At 41.4% G+C, this 19,812-nt stretch overlaps 1 protein-coding gene across 5 annotated transcripts in view; it reads left to right on the forward strand.

The window, feature by feature from the left end:
• Nucleotides 1-19,812, forward strand: part of egf (epidermal growth factor) — a 156,523-nt gene that overhangs the window by 37,886 nt on the left and 98,825 nt on the right. For all 5 annotated transcript variants that reach the window (XR_011962012.1, XM_072581987.1, XM_072582302.1 and 2 more), the window contains exons 3-5: nt 10,754-10,935; nt 15,070-15,300; nt 18,849-19,051. Coding sequence is in view for 4 of the 5 variants with exons in the window: in XM_072581987.1 (XP_072438088.1) it covers nt 10,754-10,935; nt 15,070-15,300; nt 18,849-19,051 (616 nt within the window). In the remaining variant the exon portion in view is untranslated. The remainder of the gene's footprint in view (nt 1-10,753; nt 10,936-15,069; nt 15,301-18,848; nt 19,052-19,812) is intronic.

Raw genomic sequence — 19,812 nt, forward strand, 5'->3', positions numbered from 1 at the left:
CTTTGTAAATCTGGTTGGGTTATCCCAGTATTAAGAATGCCATTTTGACTCCAAGATACCCCGGCTACCTTGAAGGAGAACTGTTGCTGGTGTTTTTGAATCTGTAGTCTGTACTGTTTGTCCTGTTCGGGTCCGAACTCTGCTGGTTTAAAGGTGGTCCGGAGTCCGTGTGGGATGAGTTGGTTACGGAGGCAGGCACTGAGGAAGCGAATGTGGCTGTGGTAGCGAGTTTGTTTTACAACATTGTTGAAGAGCTTCAGGGCAGAGGAAATGACCTGGGAGTTGCAGTGGGAGAGGGACTCCCTGAGATTCTTGTAGAGAGAGGAGGAAAACTTCTTCAAGGCAGGCATCCTTGCAAGATGATTCGCAGTAGGGTTAAAATCAGCGAGGTAAAAACAATGACTGCAGATGCTGGAAACCAGATTCTGGATTAGTGATGCTGGAAGAGCACAGCAGTTCAGGCAGCATCCAAGTAGCTTCGAAATCGACGTTTCAGGCAAAAGCCCTTCGCTTCAGGCTCACTGCCTTTATTCCTGATGAAGGGCTTTTGCCCGAAACGTCGATTTCGAAGCTACTTGGATGCTGCCTGAACTGCTGTGCTCTTCCAGCACCACTAATCCAGAATCTGGTTTCCAGCATCTGCAGTCATTGTTTTTACCCCGGCTACCTTCCAAGGGAAGGTTAATTGCAGAGTGTACCTACATAACCTCTTGTATACAAGTGACATTTAGAGAGAGTGGAAGCCCTATACCAGAAAGTACAGTCCTGCTGGACAGTCTCATAAAGAGTGGGTTCATTCCGGCACAGGAGAGTGAAACTGTACAAGTAGATGATTAAGGATGAAAACTGCAGTCCAGGACTACAAAGTACAAGCAGTAGCACAGATCTCCATCCTCACAACAGGAAATCAAGAGGGTTCTTGGGATGCATAGATTCTACTGAAAGTTCATCCAAAACTTTAATCTGACAGATCTACAACAGAAAGAAATGAAAGTAATATGGACTGAAAAAGGACAAAGTGCTTTTGAAAAGCGACAAGCTTTTTTCACAAGCCAGCCTATTTTTGCTACTCTGAACACTAATCAAGCACTTAAAGAAACTATTGTTATAGTGGCATGGGGTCACACAGAAAGACTAATCTGGAATAAAGAGACCAATCTTGTACACTAAACAAATGTTAAAAAAAATTCTCCATTGTAGGGAAGGAAATCCATGACTTCTTATTGGTTCTCAACTACTTTGAGATAAAGGTCTGACCTAGATACAGAGGGACCACAGACAATATCAACCACAATGCATTAATCCTTGCAGATAGGTTCTGCTGGAGTTTGTTCCTTCAATCATATAACTTAAATATGACAATCGTTGCCAAGAATCAGATGTGATTGCAGCTGCTCTGTGTAGAATCTACAGAGAATCTGTTAGAATTGAAGAGATATAATTGACCAATCCTAGGGGAATGGATGTGTATGTGCAACAGGCTGTTGTTTCAGTTTAAGTTTTCCTCTTTCTTTTAATGAAATGAGAATCAATCTCATTTCATTCATCATGCACCGGAATATAATTACCACACATGATTTTCAAAAGAAGAACTGATACAGACAAAATGACTGTTTAGTGGCGATCTAGAGAGAAATTCTGCAATGTCACACCCGTAAAGAGTCAGGAAATGGAAAAAGTAACTGGAGGCTGACTACCCAAACTCCTCTCAGCAGACAGCGAACTCCCCAGAGATCTTTGTATTTTACCCTTTCAGAATATAATAAAAACAGGGTAAAAGTTAGTTGTCTCTGTGTGTTTATGGTCTGATATCCTTGTCTGGGGACTAGTAGATTAATAGGATCTTTATAGTGTGGAAGTAGGCCATTCAACCCACCAAGTCCACACTGATCATCCTAAGAGCATCCCAACTCCATCCCTGTAACTCCACTTTTCCCGTAGCTAATCCATCTATCCTACACATACCTAGAAACTATGGGCAACTTAGTATGGCCAGTCCACCTAACCTGCACATCCTTGAGCTGTGGGAGGAAATCAGGATACCAAAGGAAACCCACACAGACACAGGGTGAATGTGCAAACACCATGCAGACAGTCACCTGAGGCTGGAATTAAACCCAGGCCTGTGGCACTATGAGGTAGCAGTACTAACCACTAAGCCACTATTCCATCCAAATGAAGTTCACCTATACAATGATGACGGCCATAAACTACCATGCCGAGCAGGTAAAGGGAGAAAGACTCTCTCTCACAGAGTGCTGAACTCAATTAGCGAGTCAGTCAAAAAGGAACCAGCATCACAGAAGAAACCTTTCATTCTAAATGTTATAAAAAAAAGCCAGCCTCAGCCAAAAGGAATCAGGGCAAAGGAATATCAACCTATAATGCCAAAAATCTTGAATTGATGTTTCAACAATGTGGGGGGTGATGGATTTTCAGGGGAACGTAGCACGAACAGCCAAATTTCGTGACAAATAGCCAAATATTGAGACTGGCTCTAATGCAATGAGGGGTATGGCGGGTTCCAAGAAATCAATTGTGTTAGGCGATTCTCTAGTCCAAGGTACAGATAAACGTTTCTGTGGCCAGCACAGAAAAAGCAGAATGGTGTGTTGCTTCCCTGGTGCCAGGATCAAGGATGTCTCAGAGAGGGTGCAGAATGTTCTCACGAGGGAGAGTGGCCAGCAAGAGGTCGTTGTCCACATTGGAACCAACGATATAGGAAGGGAAAAGGTTGAGATTCTGAAGGGAGATTACAGAGAGTTAGGCAGAAATTTAAAAAGGAGGTCCTTGAGAGTAGTAATATCTGGATTACTTCCCAGTGCTACGAGCTAGTGAGGGCAGGAATAGGAGGATAGAGCAGATGAATGCATGGCTGAGGAGCTGGTGTATGGGAGAAGGATACACATTTTTGGATCATTGGAATCTCTCTTGGGGTAGAAGTGACCTGTACAAGAAGGAAGGATTGCACCTAAATTTGTAGGGGACTAATATACTGGCAGGGAGATTTGCTAGAGCTGCTCAGGAGGATTTAAACTAGTAAGGTGGGGGGGTGGGACCCAGGGTGATAGTGAGGAAAGAGATCAATCTGAGACGGGTACAGTTGAGAACAGAAGCGAGTCAACCAGTCAGGGCAGGCAGACACAAGGTACGACTAATAAATTAAGCTGCATTTATTTCAATGCAAGGGGCCTAACAGGGAAGGCAGATGAACTCAGGGCATGGTTAGGAACATGAGACTAGGATATCATAGCAATTACACAAACATGGATCAGGGATGGGCAGGACTGGCAGCTTAATGTTCCAGGATACAAATGCTACAGGAAGGATAGAAAGGGAGGCAAGAGAGGAGGGGGAGCGGCATTTTAAATAAGAGATAGCACTACAGCTGTGCTGAGGGAGGATATTCCCAGAAATACGTTATTTGGGTGGAACTGAGAAATAAGAAAGAGATGATAACCTTATTGGGATTATATTATAGACCCCCTAGTAGTCAGAGGCAAATTGAGAAACAAACTTGTAAGGAGATCTCAGCTATCTGTAAGAATAATAGGGTGGTTATGGTAGGGGATTTTAACTTTCCAAACATAGACTAGGACTGCCATAGTGTTAAGGGTTTAGATGAAGAGGAATTTGTTAAGTGTGTACAAGACAATTTTCTGATTCAGTATGTGGATGTACCTACAAGAGAAGGTGCAAAACATGACCTACTCTTGGGAAATAAGGCAGGGCAGGTGACTGAGGTGTCAGTGGGGGAGTACTTTGGGGCCAGCGACCATAATTCTATTAGATTTAAAATAGTGATGGAAAAGGATAGACCAGATCTAAAAGTTGAAGTTCTAAATTGGAGAAAGGCCAATTTTGACGGTATTAGGCAAGAACCTTTGAAAGCTGATGGAGGCAGATGTTCGCAGGTAAAGGGACGGCTGGAAAATGGGAAGCTTTCAGAATTTAGATAACAAGAATCAAGAGAAAGTATATTCCTGTCAGGGTGAAAGGAGAGGCTGGTAGGTACAGGGAATGCTGGATGACTAAAGAAATTGAGGGTTTGATTAATAAAAAGAAGGAAGCATATGTAAGGTATAGACAGGATAAGAGTGAATCCTTAGAAGAGTATAAAGGAAGTAGGAGTATACTTAAGAGGGAAATCAGAAAGGTAAAAAGGGGACATGAGATAGCTTTGGCAAATAGAATTAAGGAGAATCCAAAGAGATTTTACAAATACATTGAGGACAAAAGGGTAACTAAGGTGGGAATAGGGCGTCTCAAAGTTCAGCAAGGCGGCCTTTGTGTGGAGCTGCAGAAAATGAGAGAGATACAAAATGAGTTTTTTGCATCAGTATTTACTGTGGAAAAGGATATGGAAGATATAGACTGTAAGGAAATAGATGGTGACATCTTGCAAAATGTCCAGATTACAGAGGAGAAAATGCTGGATGTCTTGAAATGGGTAAAAGTGGATAAATCCTAGGACCTGATCAGGTGTACCCTAGAACTCTGTGGGAAGCTGGAGAAGTGATTGCTGGGCCTCTTGCTGAGATATTTGTATCATTGATAGTCACAGGTGAGGTGCCGGAAGACTGGAGGTTGGCTAACTTGGTGCCACTGTTTAAGAAGGGTGGTAAGGACAAGCCAGGGAACTATAGACCAGTGAGCCTGACGTCGCTGGTGGGCAAGTTGTTGGAGGGAATCCTGAGAGACAGGATGTACATGTATTTGGAAAGGCAAGGACAGATTAGGGATAGTCAACATGGCTTTGTGTGTGGGAAATCATGTCTCACAAACTTGATTGAGATTTTTGATGAAGTAACAAAGAGGAATGATGAGAGCAGAGCACTATATGTGATCTACATGGACTTCAGTAAGGTGTTCGACAAAGTTCCCCATTTGGATAAAGAACTGGCTCAAAGGAAGGAGACAGAGGGTGGTGGTGGAGGGTTGTTTTTCAGACTGGAGGCCTGTGACCAGTGGAGTGCCACAAGGATTGGTGCTGGGTCCTCTACTTTTTGTCATTTATATAAATGATTTGGATGTGAGAATAAGAGGTACAGTTAGTAAGTTTGCAGATGACATCAAAATTGGAGGTGTAGTGGACAGCGAAGAGGGTTACCTCAGATTACAACAGGATCTGGACCAGATGGGCCAATGGGCTGAGAATTAGCAGATGGAGGTAAACACAATGACTGTAGATGCTGGAAACCAGATTCTGGATTATTGGTGCTGGAAGAGCACAGCAGTTCAGGCAGCATCCAAGGAGCTTTGAAATCGACGTTTCGGGCAAAAGCCCTTCATCAGGAATAAAGGCAGTGAGCCTGAAGTGTGGAGAGATAAGCGAGAGGAGGGTGGGGGTGGGGAGAAAGTAGCATAGAGTACAATGGGTGAGTGGGGGAGGGGATGAAGGTGATAGGTCAGGGAGGAGAGGGTGGAGTGGATAGGTGGAAAAGGAGATAGGCAGGTAGGACAAGTCCGGATAAGTCATAGGGACATTGCTGAGCTGGAAGTTTGGAACTAGGGTGAGGTGGGGGAAGGGGAAATGAGGAAACTGTTGAAGTCCACATTGATGCCCTGGGGTTGAAGTGTTCCGAGGTGGAAGATGAGGCGAAGTCTGGTGGTGAAGGAGGCCCAGGACCTCCATGTCCTCGGCAGAGTGGCAGAGGGAGTTGAAATGTTGGGCCACGGGGCGGTTTGGTTGATTGGTGCGGGTGTCCCGGAGATGTTCCCTAAAGAGCTCTGCTAGGAGGCGCCCAGTCTCCCCAATGTAGAGGAGACCGCATCGGGAGCAACGGATACAATAAATGATATTAGTGGATGTGCAAGTAAAACTTTGATGGATGTGGAAGGCTCCTTTAGGGCCTTGGATAGAGGTGAAGGAGGAGGTGTGGGTGCAGGTTTTACAATTCCTGCGGTGGCAGGGGAAAGTGCCAGGATGGGAGGGTGAGTTGTAGGGGGGCATGGACCTGACCAGGTAGTCACGGAGGGAACGGACTTTGAGGAAGGCGGAAAGGGGTGGGGAGGGAAATATATTCCTGGTGGTGGGGTCTGTTTGGAGGTGGCGGAAATGTCGGCGGATGATTTGGTTTATGCGAAGGTTGGGAGGGTGGAAGTTGAGCACCAGGGCGTTCTGTCCTTGTTACGGTTGGAGGGGTGGGATCTGAGGGCGGAGGTGTGGGATGTGGACGAGATGCGTTGGAGGGCATCTTTAACCACGTGGGAAGGGAAATTGCGGTCTCTAAAGAAGGAGGCCATCTGGTGTGTTCCGTGGTGGAACTGGTCCTCCTGGAAGCAGATACGGCAGAGGCGGAGGAATTGGGAATATGAGATGGCATTTTTGCAAGAGGTAGCGTGGAAGGGGTGTAATCCAGGTAGCTGTGGGAGTTGGTGGGTTTGTAAAAAATGTCAGTGTCAAGTCGGTCGTCATTAATGGAGATGGAGAGGTCCAGGAAGGGGAGGGAGGTGTCAGAGATGGTCCAGGTAAATTTAAGGTCAGGGTGGAATGTGTTGGTGAAGTTGATGAATTGCTCAACCTCCTCGCGAGAGCACAAAGTGGCACCAATGCAGTCATCAATGTAGCGGAGGAAGAGGTGGGGAGTGGTGCCGGTGTAATTACGGAAGATCAACTGCTCTACGTAGCCAAAAAAGAGACAGGCATAGCTGGGGCCCAGACGTGTGCCCATGGCTACCCCTTTGGTCTGGAGGAAGTGGGAGGATTCAAAGGAGAAATTGTTAAGGGTGAGGACCAGTTCGGCCAGGCCAGGGTGGTCAGGCTTGTGGATCTTCCAAACTTCCAGCTCATCACTGTCCCCATGACTTGTCCGGACTTGTCCTACCTGCCATTTCCTTTTCCACCTATCCACTCCACCATCTCCTCCCTGACCTATCACCTTTATCCCCTCCCCCACTCACCCATTGTACTCTATGCTACTTTCTCCCCACCCCCACCCTCCTCTAGCTTATCTCTCCACACTTCAGGCTCACTGCCTTTATTCCTGATGAAGGGCTTTTGCCCGGAACATCGATTTCGAAGCTCCTTGGATGCTGCCTGAACTGCTGTGCTCTGCCAGCACCACTAATCCAGAAAGTGGCAGATGGAGTTTAATTCAGATAAATGCAAGGTGCTGCATTTTAGGAAAGCAAATCTTAGCAGGACATATACACTTAATGGTAAGGCCCTTGGTGGTGTTGCTGAACAAAGAAACCTTGGAGTGCAGGTTCATTGCTCTTTTAAAGTGGAGTCATCGGTAGATAGGATAATGAAGAAGGCATTTGGTATGCTTTCCTTTATCGGTCAGAGTATTGAATACAGGAGTTGGGAGGTCATGTTGCGGCTGAAAAGGACATTGGTTCTATAGAGGTTTAGAAAATTATGAGGGACGTGGATAATGTAAATAGGCAAAGTCTTTTCCCTGGGGTCGGGCATAGGTTTAGGGTGAGAGAGGAAAGACAAAAAAGAGACCTACGGGGCAACGTTTTCATGCAGAGTCGTACGTGTATGGAATGAGTTGCCAGAGGAAGTGGTGGAAGTTGGTACAATTGCAACATGACTCTATGAACTACCGACATTAAGGGGACTAGTGACATCCACTGTAATGGCTGTAATGTTCAACTATCTTCACAAACAACTCTGAGACTGGTATATTTTCTTCTTGTTTTTACATTTTACCTTTTTGGGTTCACTTAGAGTCATAGAGATGTACAGCACGGAAACAGACTCTTCGGTCCAATCCGTCCATTCCAACTAGATATCCCAACCCAATCTAGTCCCACCTGCCAGCACCCGGCCCATATCCCTCCAAACCCTTCCTATTTATACCCATCCAAGTGCCTCTTAAATGTTGCAATTGTACCAGCCTCCACCACTTCCTCTGGCAGCTCATTCCATATATGTACCACTCTCTGCGTGAAAAAGTTGCCCCTTAGGTTCCTTTTATATCTTTCCCCTCTCCCCCTAAACCTATGCCCTCTAGTTCTGGACTTGCCCACCCCAGGGAAAAGATTTTGTCTATTTATCCTAACCATGCTGCTCATAATTTTGTAAATCTCTATAAGGTCACCCCACAGCCTCCGATGCTCCAGGGAAAACAGCCCCAGCCTGTTCATCCTCTTCCCATGGCTCATATCCTCCAACCCTGGCAACCTCCTTGTAAATCTTTTCTGAACCCTTTCAAGTTTCACAATATATTTCCGTTAGGAAGGAGACCAGAATTGCACTCATTATTTTTGTTTCAAATCTGTGTTGCATTTACATTTCTTCTTGCAGTTCATAGTCAAGAATAGTCTTTTCCTTAATTCAATAAAACCTGTTTGACTCCTTTTAAAACACAAGTTCATTTGGGTCTGGTAGAAAGATGGACACAAGGGGAAAGGATCCTTTTTATAATTAACTTGATTGCACACAACTGAGAGGGCTGCTGAATTTCAAAAGGGAGCTAGTTCACCCCTCCTTACCTGAGAGTTGAATGGTTTGAAGGATCCAATCTGGTGACAACTGGGGGAGCCTCACCAACAGACTGCTTGTAAGAACTGGCTCTGTCATATCAATTGATATGCTTCTTACACATGAAAATACATGTGCATACAATACAATACATAGTCAGTATAGACAGCACTTTCACTTCTTTTGCTATCACATAACACAATATGACCATCCAGTGTGTTCACATATTACTGTATTTCCTCCTGGGTGGCTTACTGATGATTGCTCAGTCTGATACCTACACTGGCTAACACATCAGAATTATTTGTTGCATTTTGATGTGTGCACTCATGTGAGTGTGGCAAGATTTACAATTCTTAATACCAGATTGAATATCTGGTCTACTAGAATATGGTTATGTATAGTAGGTGACAAAACAGCTGTACATATAATAGTACAACAATAATTGTGAACCAGGTTGATGAGCAGGCTTTCATAACTCAATCTTTTTGGTCAACTTTCTGATAAGTACCACACTAATGTAGCTTCGTTTGGCAGGTTTCTTATTATGTATCCTTTTGATTTGATTTATTTTTGTTTCAAATATCTACGTTTAGTGAAAAGTTTTGTTTTGTGTGCAGTACAGACAGATCATGCTGTGCAAAGTGCATAGGAGTAATAGAACAGAGCAAGGAATACAATATCGCGGCTGCAGGGAAGGTGCACAAGGAGCAAGATCAACATTAAAGTTGAAATTTGAGAGGTCTATACAGAAGTGTAATAAAAGTGGGAAAGAAGCTATTCTTTAGCCTGTTGGTATGAGTGTTTAAGATTTTATATCTTCTGCCTGATGGAAGAGGTTAGAAGACATTATAACTAGGGTGGGAGGGGCCTTTGATTAGGTTGGCACATCCCGAGTTCTGCAAATATTTTGCCAAGGTTTAAGGATGTCAGTTACCTTCTGTTAGGGAAGCACCATGCTGTGTTGTGGGAATGATGCACTTACTACTTAAGTAGGTAACTGTCTCACATTTTCCACCTTCAGCAACATATCATAAGTAATCAAACATGTCCTCAGAATTTGATATTGCTCCCCCATTTTGTCTAAAGATTCCACTTTGTGTAGTCCACTCCACTCAACTTCAATCAAATTTCAGCTTTAATGGTTTTTGGTTTGTCATTTCCAAATTTATGCTATTTTTTCTCATACATTACCCCTCCCTCCCACTCTCCTAACATTACTGCCACCCTCACAGGTAAAAAGTCTTATGCACTTTTAAAAAAAGAATATTTTTTTGCCCATTGCATATGAATCAATGATACCTCTTTAACTGTTTCTAACTGTCTGAGAAGGTACTGAATTATACTTACAACCTGCATCTGGGCTTGGGTGAACCCAAGGCATATGTTTGTCAATTAGGTTATGTCACAGTTTATATACATTGTCAGGAGGGGTGATAAAGAAGTAAAATTGGAAGTTTTAAATTTTTTTTTAAATTGAACTGAGCTATAGAAAATAATAGAAAGAAACAGAACTAAAAAAAAGAGAAACTAATATTATGTAGATTTTTTTCTAATGAAGGTACAATAGTTAAGAGTTTGAGATTCAGATTTTGAATATACTCATGCTGTTCCTAGATGGATAACTTTAGCAGTTTACGCTATAGATAAGGTATGTGTTTTTAACTGTCTGTTGATACAGATGAAAAATGTGGGATACATTTGTTTGAATTTCTGATATATGCTCATAGTATTCAAGTCACCACACAGGGAGCTTAAATCTATTCTTATATTATTCCACAAAATTGAGAAAAATCCATTTTAAGAGGAGACTATGGGTGAATTTTTATCATCAGTGAAAGTAAGAAATGAATTCTAAGGGATCATCACTTGGTATAAAAGAGATGAATGTGTTGAAAAGTGCAAGTTGAGATTGGTCTGATCTGTTTTGTTCTTTTTTTTACTGAAGGTGATTTTATTCCCACTAGGTCTACCCTGTCCTTACAGCAAACAAGAAAGTTCAACAAAATTCGAATATAATTCCTAAAATACCATCATAGAGCAGGCCACACCAACAGGAATGCAGTCAATTGCAATTTTATAGCAAAAATCATTTTGCTGCACATATGTGATATTTAATGTAACTTCCAGATTGATGCTAATGCTGAATTAATGTCCAAGTCTCCACTGAAGGTAGTTTCCCAATGTAAAAAACAATTGGTTAATAATATATTACTTGGCTTAGACTCCAAAAAAAGATGCATTCCTTTCATACAACCTGTTTTACTTTATTTTCTAAGAAATCATCAAAGGATAATGAGCCTTTTTTTTGCATCACAGAATATTCGGGCTGTAGGGAAAGGTCTTTCGGGATTTGTTGTGGATTGGTTGCACGACACCATCATTTGGACCAATCAAAGGAAAGGAACCATTGAAATGTCAAACTTAAATGGGAAGAATTCCAAGAAACTGCTGGAAGAACTGACTTTTCCCACTGCTGTAGCAGTTGATCCAGAAAATGGGTAGGCTTCTGGTTAAACTTTTCTGTTATCCAGAATTTCCAAATATGTAATGTACAGAAAATCAGATGAAGCTCTGTTGCAGGAAGCATCATGTAGATCATTCATCCTGTTAGAAGGAAGCATTTCCAGAAAAGGTTTGAAATAAATTTAAGAGATAAGAGACACACATTTTGTGAATCTCTCCCGGTGAGACCATGAGACTATATTGGATGGGACTTTTCCCTCTCACCATTACCCGCATGCTGAATCCCTGTAGAAAATCCACTTACTCAGCATTACAGATATCCATGTCTTCACTGCCAGTGTCCTGAGTGATAATCTCCCAGGCTGAAGAGTCTCCCAGCATGTGAATGGCTGGCAGCTTCTCTGGCATGCAGGACATCTGTGTTGAGGCTTGTGTCAATCATAGAAGTCCACTGGTCAACTCTTCCGAGGCTGTATGGGTTTGTTGAGTGAGGGTGAATTTAATCGTCTCCTGCTACATCGAATGCAGAGATTACTAAATTCAGCCCCGTGAAGCTGAGATTATCTTGTATATGTTTGCATGTATGAAACCTTTGGGTAGTATACCATCTTAGCTTTGATAAGAAAAGAGGTGAAATATTATCAGATGTATGTAGGAATATGAAGTAATCAGATCAGCCATGATCTTATTGAACGGTAGAGCAGAATTGAGCTCCTCAATTCTGCTACTTTATTCTACAACCTGATGTTGTGTGATTTTTAACTATATTTTCATAAGCATATTTCAATGTTAATGCCTGAGGTTTGGTTTGAAACCAGCTGAGAGTGCTGGTGTAAAAACCTCCTCTCATTCTCTCTCTCACACAATCCGCCAATGGGAAGGAACCTAAAGGAAGTGAATTTTGGCAGTTCCATGTCAGTGATTGGCAATCTAATTTCGAAAGGATAATTAACATTAGAAATGTAAATGTTATCCAATACAACAAAAAGGAAGCATTGTCGTCCTTTTATTCCATATTACGCATGTCCTGGTTTATAACTTCATTCAGGCACTGAGAAGTTCTATTCCTTTTCTTTTTTATTCACTGCAGTTTTCTTTGGTATGACCTGCTCTTGTAGCTAATGTATTTATGTGGCTAGTCTAATTGCTGATAGGGGAGATTCACTGATGATGATGTAATTGAAGGGTGATGTTTAGTTTGTCTCTTATTGGAGATGGCCATTTCCTGACATACGTGATGTTCATGTTACTTGCCACTTGTCAGCCCAAGTCTGGATATTGTCCAGGTCTTGCTGCATTTGACTATGGACAGCTCCAGTATTTGAGAAGTTGGGAATGGTGCTGAACATTCAGTGAACATTTCATCTTCTGACCCCACGATAACATCAAGGGACTCTAGCTAAATAAGAGTCTATGGGAATCAGGGGCAAACTTCTCCACTGGCTGGAATCAGACCAGGCATGGTTGGTAGAGTTCTGCCTTCTCAGTTCCAGGCTATCTTTAAGGAATTCCTCAGGGTAGAGGCTTTGACCCAACCAATGTCAGTTGCTTCAACAATGATGTTGGTGGCACAGTGGTTACCACTGCTACCTCAGCTCCAGAGACCCAGGTTGATTCTAGCCTCGGGTCACTGTCTGTGTGGAATTTGCACATTCTCCCCATGTCTGTATGGGTTTCCTCCAGGTGCTCCGGTTTCCTCCCACATTCCAAAAATGTGCAGCTTAGGTCGATTGGCCATACTGATCATAGAGTGCAGGGTGGGTGAGTTGGCCATAGGTAATGCAGGGGTAGAGGTGGGATGCTCTTCAGATGGTCAGTGTGGACTCGATGAGCCAAATGGCATGTTTCCACATTGTAGGGATTCTATGAAACCTTCTTTCCATTCCAAAGTCAGAAGTGCAGAAGTTCACCAATGATTGCACAATATTCAGGAACATTCGCGACTCCTCAATACTGAAGTGGTACATGTTCGAATGCAGTATGACATGGACAATATCAGTCTTGGCTGACAAGTGCCACCACAGGGTGCCAGACAAAGATCACCTGCAAGAAGACAGAATCCAATAAATGACCCTTTGACATTCAATAACATCATCACCATCATGCAATTCCCCTCCTGGTAAATAAATTCACCGTAGTCCCTGAGAACCATAAGGCTGCTCACAAGGAAAATCGACTGGTTTTGGTTCATCCTGAGCGTCACGAGGCCTCAGAAGTGTGGCCTTTATGGTGACCTCAACGAGTGAGGAAATTGAACCTCACTGTTGGCATCACTGTATCATAAACTTGCAGTCCAGCCCCCTCATCTAACTGACTTCCTCTTCAGCATTATTATTGGCCAGAGTGAACCATTTGGTTACAAGAACTGGTCAGATTCTCAGGATCCTGTAGTCAGTAACTTATCTCCCGGCTCCCCAAAGCCTGTCTGCCATCTATAAGGCTTAAGTCAGGAGTGCGATGGAATATTCCCCACTTGCCTGGATGAGTTCAGCTCCAACAGCATGTAAGAGGTATTGCACGATCCAGGACCAAGCAGCCCACCTGAATGACACCACATCTACAAAAATCCACTCCCTCCACCATCAATGATCAGTAGCAGCAGTGTGTAATACTTATAAAATGCACTACAAACATTCATCAAGGCACCTTCTAAACACCATAACCACTATCATTCAGAAAGGCAGGGACAGCAGATACAGAGAATACCACCACCTTCAAGTTTCGTTCCAAGCCACTCACCATTCTAACATGAAAATATATCCTATTCCTTTAGTATTATTGAGTCAAAATCTTTGAAATCCCTGCCCAATGGCATTGTGGGTATACCTAAATCAAATAAATTGCAGTAGTTGAAGAAGGCAGCTCACCATCATTTTCTCAAGTCCAAGCAGGGTTTGGGCAATAAATCCTGGCCAGCCATAACTCTTCATAACTTATGTTCCTGCCTATCTTTGTGTCATAAGCAATTTGAATAACCATACCTTTGATTTGTATATCCAAGTCATGTGTATAAGTTATAAAGGGTTGAGGCTCCAGCACTGGTAGCACATCTTGCCAACCAGACATTACCATTCCTGAAGAAGGGCTGATGCCCGAAACGTCGATTCTCCTGTTCCTTGGATGCTGCCTGACCTGCTCCGCTTTTCCAGCAACACATTTTCAGCAGTTACCAATTTATGCCTTCTTTCTATTTCCTGTTACCTAGCTTATCTGTTATCCAAGTCAATATGTTAATCTCATGACATAGGCTTTTATTTTCCTCAATAATCCTTGATGTGACACTTTATCAAATGCCTTTTGAAAATATCAGTACAGCATACCATTCATTCCCTGTAATCCACAGTTCATGTAACTTCTTCAAACATCTTTAATAAATTGATTTATAGATGATTTTCCTTTCACAAAACCATGTTGATTCTGCCTGATTGTCTTGAATTTGTCTAAGTTGTCTATTGTAACATCTTTAACAATAGTTGCTAATGTTCTTCCTGCGACATGATGTTAAGCTAACTGGTGTATAGCTTCCTGCTTTCTGTCTCCGTCCCTTTATGAATGATGGAATTCTGTTAGCTACTTGCCTATCTGTCAGACAGGCTATTAAAGCAAAAGTACATTAGCTTCAGAAATTTTATCCTTCTTCATCTTGTCCAAATTCAGTCCTCCAAGCCTGCATCAACACATTATGCTCTTCCATACTAAACTTGCCTTCACTTACAGGATTTGTATCCCTCTATTCCCTTCCTATTCATATATTCATCCAGGTGCTTCTTGAATGCTTCTAATTGTGTCCGCTTCCACCACCTCCTCTGGAAGTGCATTCCAGGCATTCACCACTCTTTGTGTGAAAAACGTGCCTCGCATATCTCTTTTAAACTTCTGTCCCTGCACCAGCACCTTGAACCTGTGATCAATTGTGCAGAATCCACAATTCAATTCTGGAGTGAAAACCAAAACTTCTTTTGAGTTATTGCATGGATGGTCTCAGTTTATAGCCAAGCTTCATTGTATATTATTCACTGTAACTTTGTGTTCTGTATTCTTTGCCAACACCAAGTGTTTACTCTATTATATTGCATACTATATTTTCAGCTAACCTTGCATACATTCAATCCCCAGAGAAAACAACATTATTGTGATAATTGATCCAAACTATGTAATCATGTTCCAAGGTATATGTTTTGGGCTACAGAAGGCTCTGTTCCAAGTGTTCATCGTGCAACACTAGACGCTACTGGAGTTGTCACCATTTTCAAGACCATGGACAAAGTGAAGAGTTTATCTCTGGATCTTATTGACAAGCGACTCTTCTGGGTTCAAAGTGATGTTGGGAACATGTCTAGCAGCTTTGGCTCATGTGATTACAATGGCGACTCAGCTTACATCATAAAACAATCAATGCAGTAAGTGGCAATGTGAAAAGTTCTAAATCAACAAATCCTTGCATATAGTCAAATGAATTTTAGTTATGTGCATTTCACTAAATAGTTTCTTCATCATACTCTTTGATGTGAAATTATGTTGCCTGCATTTTCATTACTACATTAACTTTTTTTTTTAAGATTAGATTAGATTACTTACAATGTGGAAACAGGCCCTTCGGCTCAACAAGTCCACACCGACCCTCTGAAGAGCAACCCACCTAGACCCTTTCCCCTACATTTACCCCTTCACCTAACACTACAGGCAATTTAGCATGGCCACTTCACTTAACCTGCATGTTTTTGGACTGTGGGAGGGAACCGGAGCACCCGGAGGAAACTCACGCAGACACGGGGAAAATGTACAAACTCCACATAGACAATTGCCTGAGGCAGGAATTGAACCCGGGTCTCTAGCACTGTGAGGCAGCAGTGCGAGCCACTGTGCCACCCACTCACTTATTCAAACTGGTTCATTTAGATTAGAAAGTATGCATTGCTTACCTAATAGCATCAAACAAATCATTATTGTCAAACTACATAGATTGAAATTATTTCCTGTGAACTTGTGGCAAATTCTGAGGAAATACTGCTGTGCTAGTGTCTGCATCTGCTGTTTTAACAACAGATGTAAGGGAAAGACTCATGATATAGTTAAAATTATCCAAACATTCTGAAATTGTGACAGTTACGGTTAGTTATGACTTCTTTTACAAATGTATACACATATAGATAGATCAACATGACTATATGTACAGTTCAAATTCTTAAACTTTAGCTGTGAATCCATACACTGGCACTTTAAAATAATCTCTTGTGCTTATCGTTTACATCACATCTGTCACCTAATATTGTGTTAATCATTTGGGCTTGTCAATTCTTCTTCATTATTAATTAAGTTGATATTTTCCTTCTCTCCAATTATTTTCATGACTGACCAGCCATTTCATATAAGTGTCTCTCATAAATTCCAATTCAACTCATCACATTTCATCAGTAAAGAGATTTTGCATATCATATTCCCAGAAACAAGATGTTATTGCTACGATAGTTTATCTCTACTCTAGAATATTACATTCCTAAAATTGACATCAATCACATGATTAGTATATAAGTACCAATTTGTATCTGTTGAAAATACTGTGTGCTCATATTCCCCTTCAAAAATGTACACTCCAGTGAAACATTGAGGATTGGCTGCATTGCTGGATGTATCTTGCTTTGAATAAGTTATAAACCACGGTAGCCAATTTGTAAATAGCACAACCCTGTAAACAGCTATATGGCAATGACCAGCTCATTTGTTATACAAATATTGATTGAGGGATGACTATAATCCAGGACACCAGAGAGAACAGCTCTGTTTTGCTGCAAATATAGCATGATATTTTGATTATTTTGTATGGACCATTACAATAGTTTACAAAATGTAAAAATGTGTTGCTACCTAAGGGAGTAAGAAAGGATGTCATTTGAGTATCTGCATTGGCTTTTCAATGAACATCATGACTTAGTACCATTCCTTTGCCTTTTCATATTGCTTCTCTTCAAATAATGATCTAATAACCTCTTAAACACATCAACTGAACTTGCCTCCACCACACACCCAGGCAGTCCATTCCATCCCCAATCTACTCATTGTGTGAGAAGGATTTTTTTCATGTTATCTTTGTTATGTTCGCAAATCACTTTAAAACAGTATCACTAGTTCTTGAGCTGCATTCTTAATTTTGCATTTCTACTCCATTAAAAGTGAACCTTCGTGTTCCATTGGCTTTTTTGGCTTTACTGACCTATAATGCTCCTTTTAGTGATTTATATATCTATATCTCTAGATCCCTTTTGTTTCCTTATCCCACTTAGGTAATTATTTGCACTGATCTCTGTTTCTTTCTATCATATGTATTTTGTGACCATTGTCTATATTGCAATTCATTTGATTATTACATGGAACATAGAATTGTACAGCACAGGAACAGGCCCTTCAGTCCACAATGTTGTACCAAACATGATGCCAAATTAAATTAGTCGCTCTGCCTGTCCTTGATCCATATCCCTCCATTCCTTGCATACTCATGTGCTTATTCAACAGTGTCTTAAACACTCCTATCATATTTGTGTCCACTACCAGCCCTGGCAACGTTTTCCACACTCCTACCACTCTCTGTGTAAAAAACCTGCCCCATACATCTCCATTGATCTTTCCTGCTGTCACCTTAAATGCATGCCTCTTAGTTTTAGAGACTTTGACTCTGGGGAAAAAAGATTCTGACTCCACCCTATCTATGCATCTCATAATATCATAGACTTTGACCAAGACTCCCTTCAGCCTCCACCAGTCAGGAGAAAATAATTTGAGTTATTCTAGTCTCTCCTTATAGTTCATACCCTCTAATCCAGAGACCATCCTGGTAAACATCTTCTGCACTCTCTCCAAAGCATCCACATCCTTCCATATTGTGACAATCAGAATTGAATGCAATACATTGAGTGTGGTCTAATCAAAGTCTTATAAAGCTGCAACATATAAAGCTGACTCTTGTACTCAATTCCCTGAACAATAAAGGCAAACATTCAATGTGCTTCCTTTACCATCCTATTTACTTGCATGGTCACTTTCAGGGAGCTATAGACTTGAACCTCCAGATCCCTCTGTACATCAATGCTATACATCAATTGATTATCATTCTGTAAGTTTATGAATGTTGTCCTGTCTTTTATCTCTGTCCTCCTCTGTATCCATTGCATCCACAATTTAATTTTGTCTACAAATTTTCAAATTGCAATTGTAAAGATATTGAGTAAGATATATCGAACAACACATCACTGCTAAATATTTTCCAGTGTTGTTGACAAGTGTCTGATTAGATTCCTTCAGCCAATAAAATCACTATGCTCTATTGAGGATCAACATCCCTGATCTTCCTCAGTAGTGCCTACCTCTCCCAGTAGGGGTGCTAAGGATCCATAGATTAATGTCTAATCGTTGGGCCCTAAAGATATGGGATTGCACCCACATCATTAATAGAGAGCAAGAGGGGAGGCACCCAATGGGAAGGTGGTCAGTTAGGTATCCATCTCTTTGATCTTATGGTTTCATCATTGGCATTTGGGTTAGCCTTGTCACAACATCAAGTCACAAAAACCTGTGGAAATATCTAGCCAATTACATCAACTACATTGTCCTTTATCAACCTCTTCTGTTACTCCTTCCAAGAATTCTATAAGATCAAGATTGACCTCCCTTTATAGTCATTTATGTATTTGACTAAAAATCCCATTATTCTTCCAACCATGATATTAAAATGTAATATTTCTTAAACTCCTTTTATAAAATATAGGAATCACAGTGATTAATAATTTTTAAAGGAGACAATTGTATCTTTTGGAATAAAATGCATTTTGTGAATGAGGAGGTGTAATAATTTGATCTAGTTTATGAGAATGAATTGGCACTTTGTGACATCTCAGAAGAAAAGTAAAGCACAATATTTGTTGCTGATTAGCTGTCTTTATTTCTATCTGAACAGTCACCAGCCATTTGGAATATCCATCTTTGCTGACAATATATACTATGCAGATTGGAAAACCGGCACTATTCGTCGAGTGAACAAGTACACTGGAAAAGATATTGTGACCATCAGCCTAAAACCATCCTTTTTACCTCCAGCCGATGTCAAAATAGTGCATCCATTCCACCAACTGACAGCAGAATCAGGCTCACTGTCAGCAGGTACAAATCTTGACTAACAATTTTTCTCTAATGGATATATTTTAGTGTATTCAGAATATTCTACACCACTGCAGTTATAGTATAGATATTAATTTCTGAATAATCATCTGAACCAAGTACAACTTGGCATAGGGAAACATAGATTAATGGTTTGAGTATGTGACTGAATGAATGGGACAGGAAGAAGGTGCACAATTCATAGATCACAGGAGTCCATACTGGTGAAAAACGTTTGCTCTATTGGGCTCAAATAAAGATAGGTGGGTTTAATCTGGTGACAATTACTGAGATGTGGAAGTAGTTGTGATTTTTATGGGGAAGGGATGTAGTTTCAGGTGATGGTGGTTTGTTAAATCCTCTGAAAATGACATTAGGTCAGAATTCTGAGATCACCATACCCACTTCCTGGTTTCAACGAGTATATTTAGAGGTGAACTGCGAAGTAAAGCATTTAAGTGCTCAAATAGGCAGTTAAGTCCTACTTTAATCATTTGAACCAAACATTCTAAATTTAAAAGGAACTAGATTTACTTCCCAAGGTGTGAGGAGAATTGAGTCGCTAAAACACATATATTGTGGGGTACACTTCTGCACTGAAATTGACAGTCTGAGAACCTGTTGATCAATGAAACGGAAGAGTTCCAGCCATGGTCAGGTAAGTGGCTATTACTTACAGCATGCTTCCTCAGTCAGAGTATTCACAGATTGACAGGTTGTTAGAGCTGCCCCATGACAGTACAACAAAATGACCAATGACAGCC

This window comes from Chiloscyllium punctatum, chromosome 1 (assembly GCF_047496795.1).
Source record: "Chiloscyllium punctatum isolate Juve2018m chromosome 1, sChiPun1.3, whole genome shotgun sequence".
Taxonomy (NCBI): domain Eukaryota; kingdom Metazoa; phylum Chordata; class Chondrichthyes; order Orectolobiformes; family Hemiscylliidae; genus Chiloscyllium; species Chiloscyllium punctatum.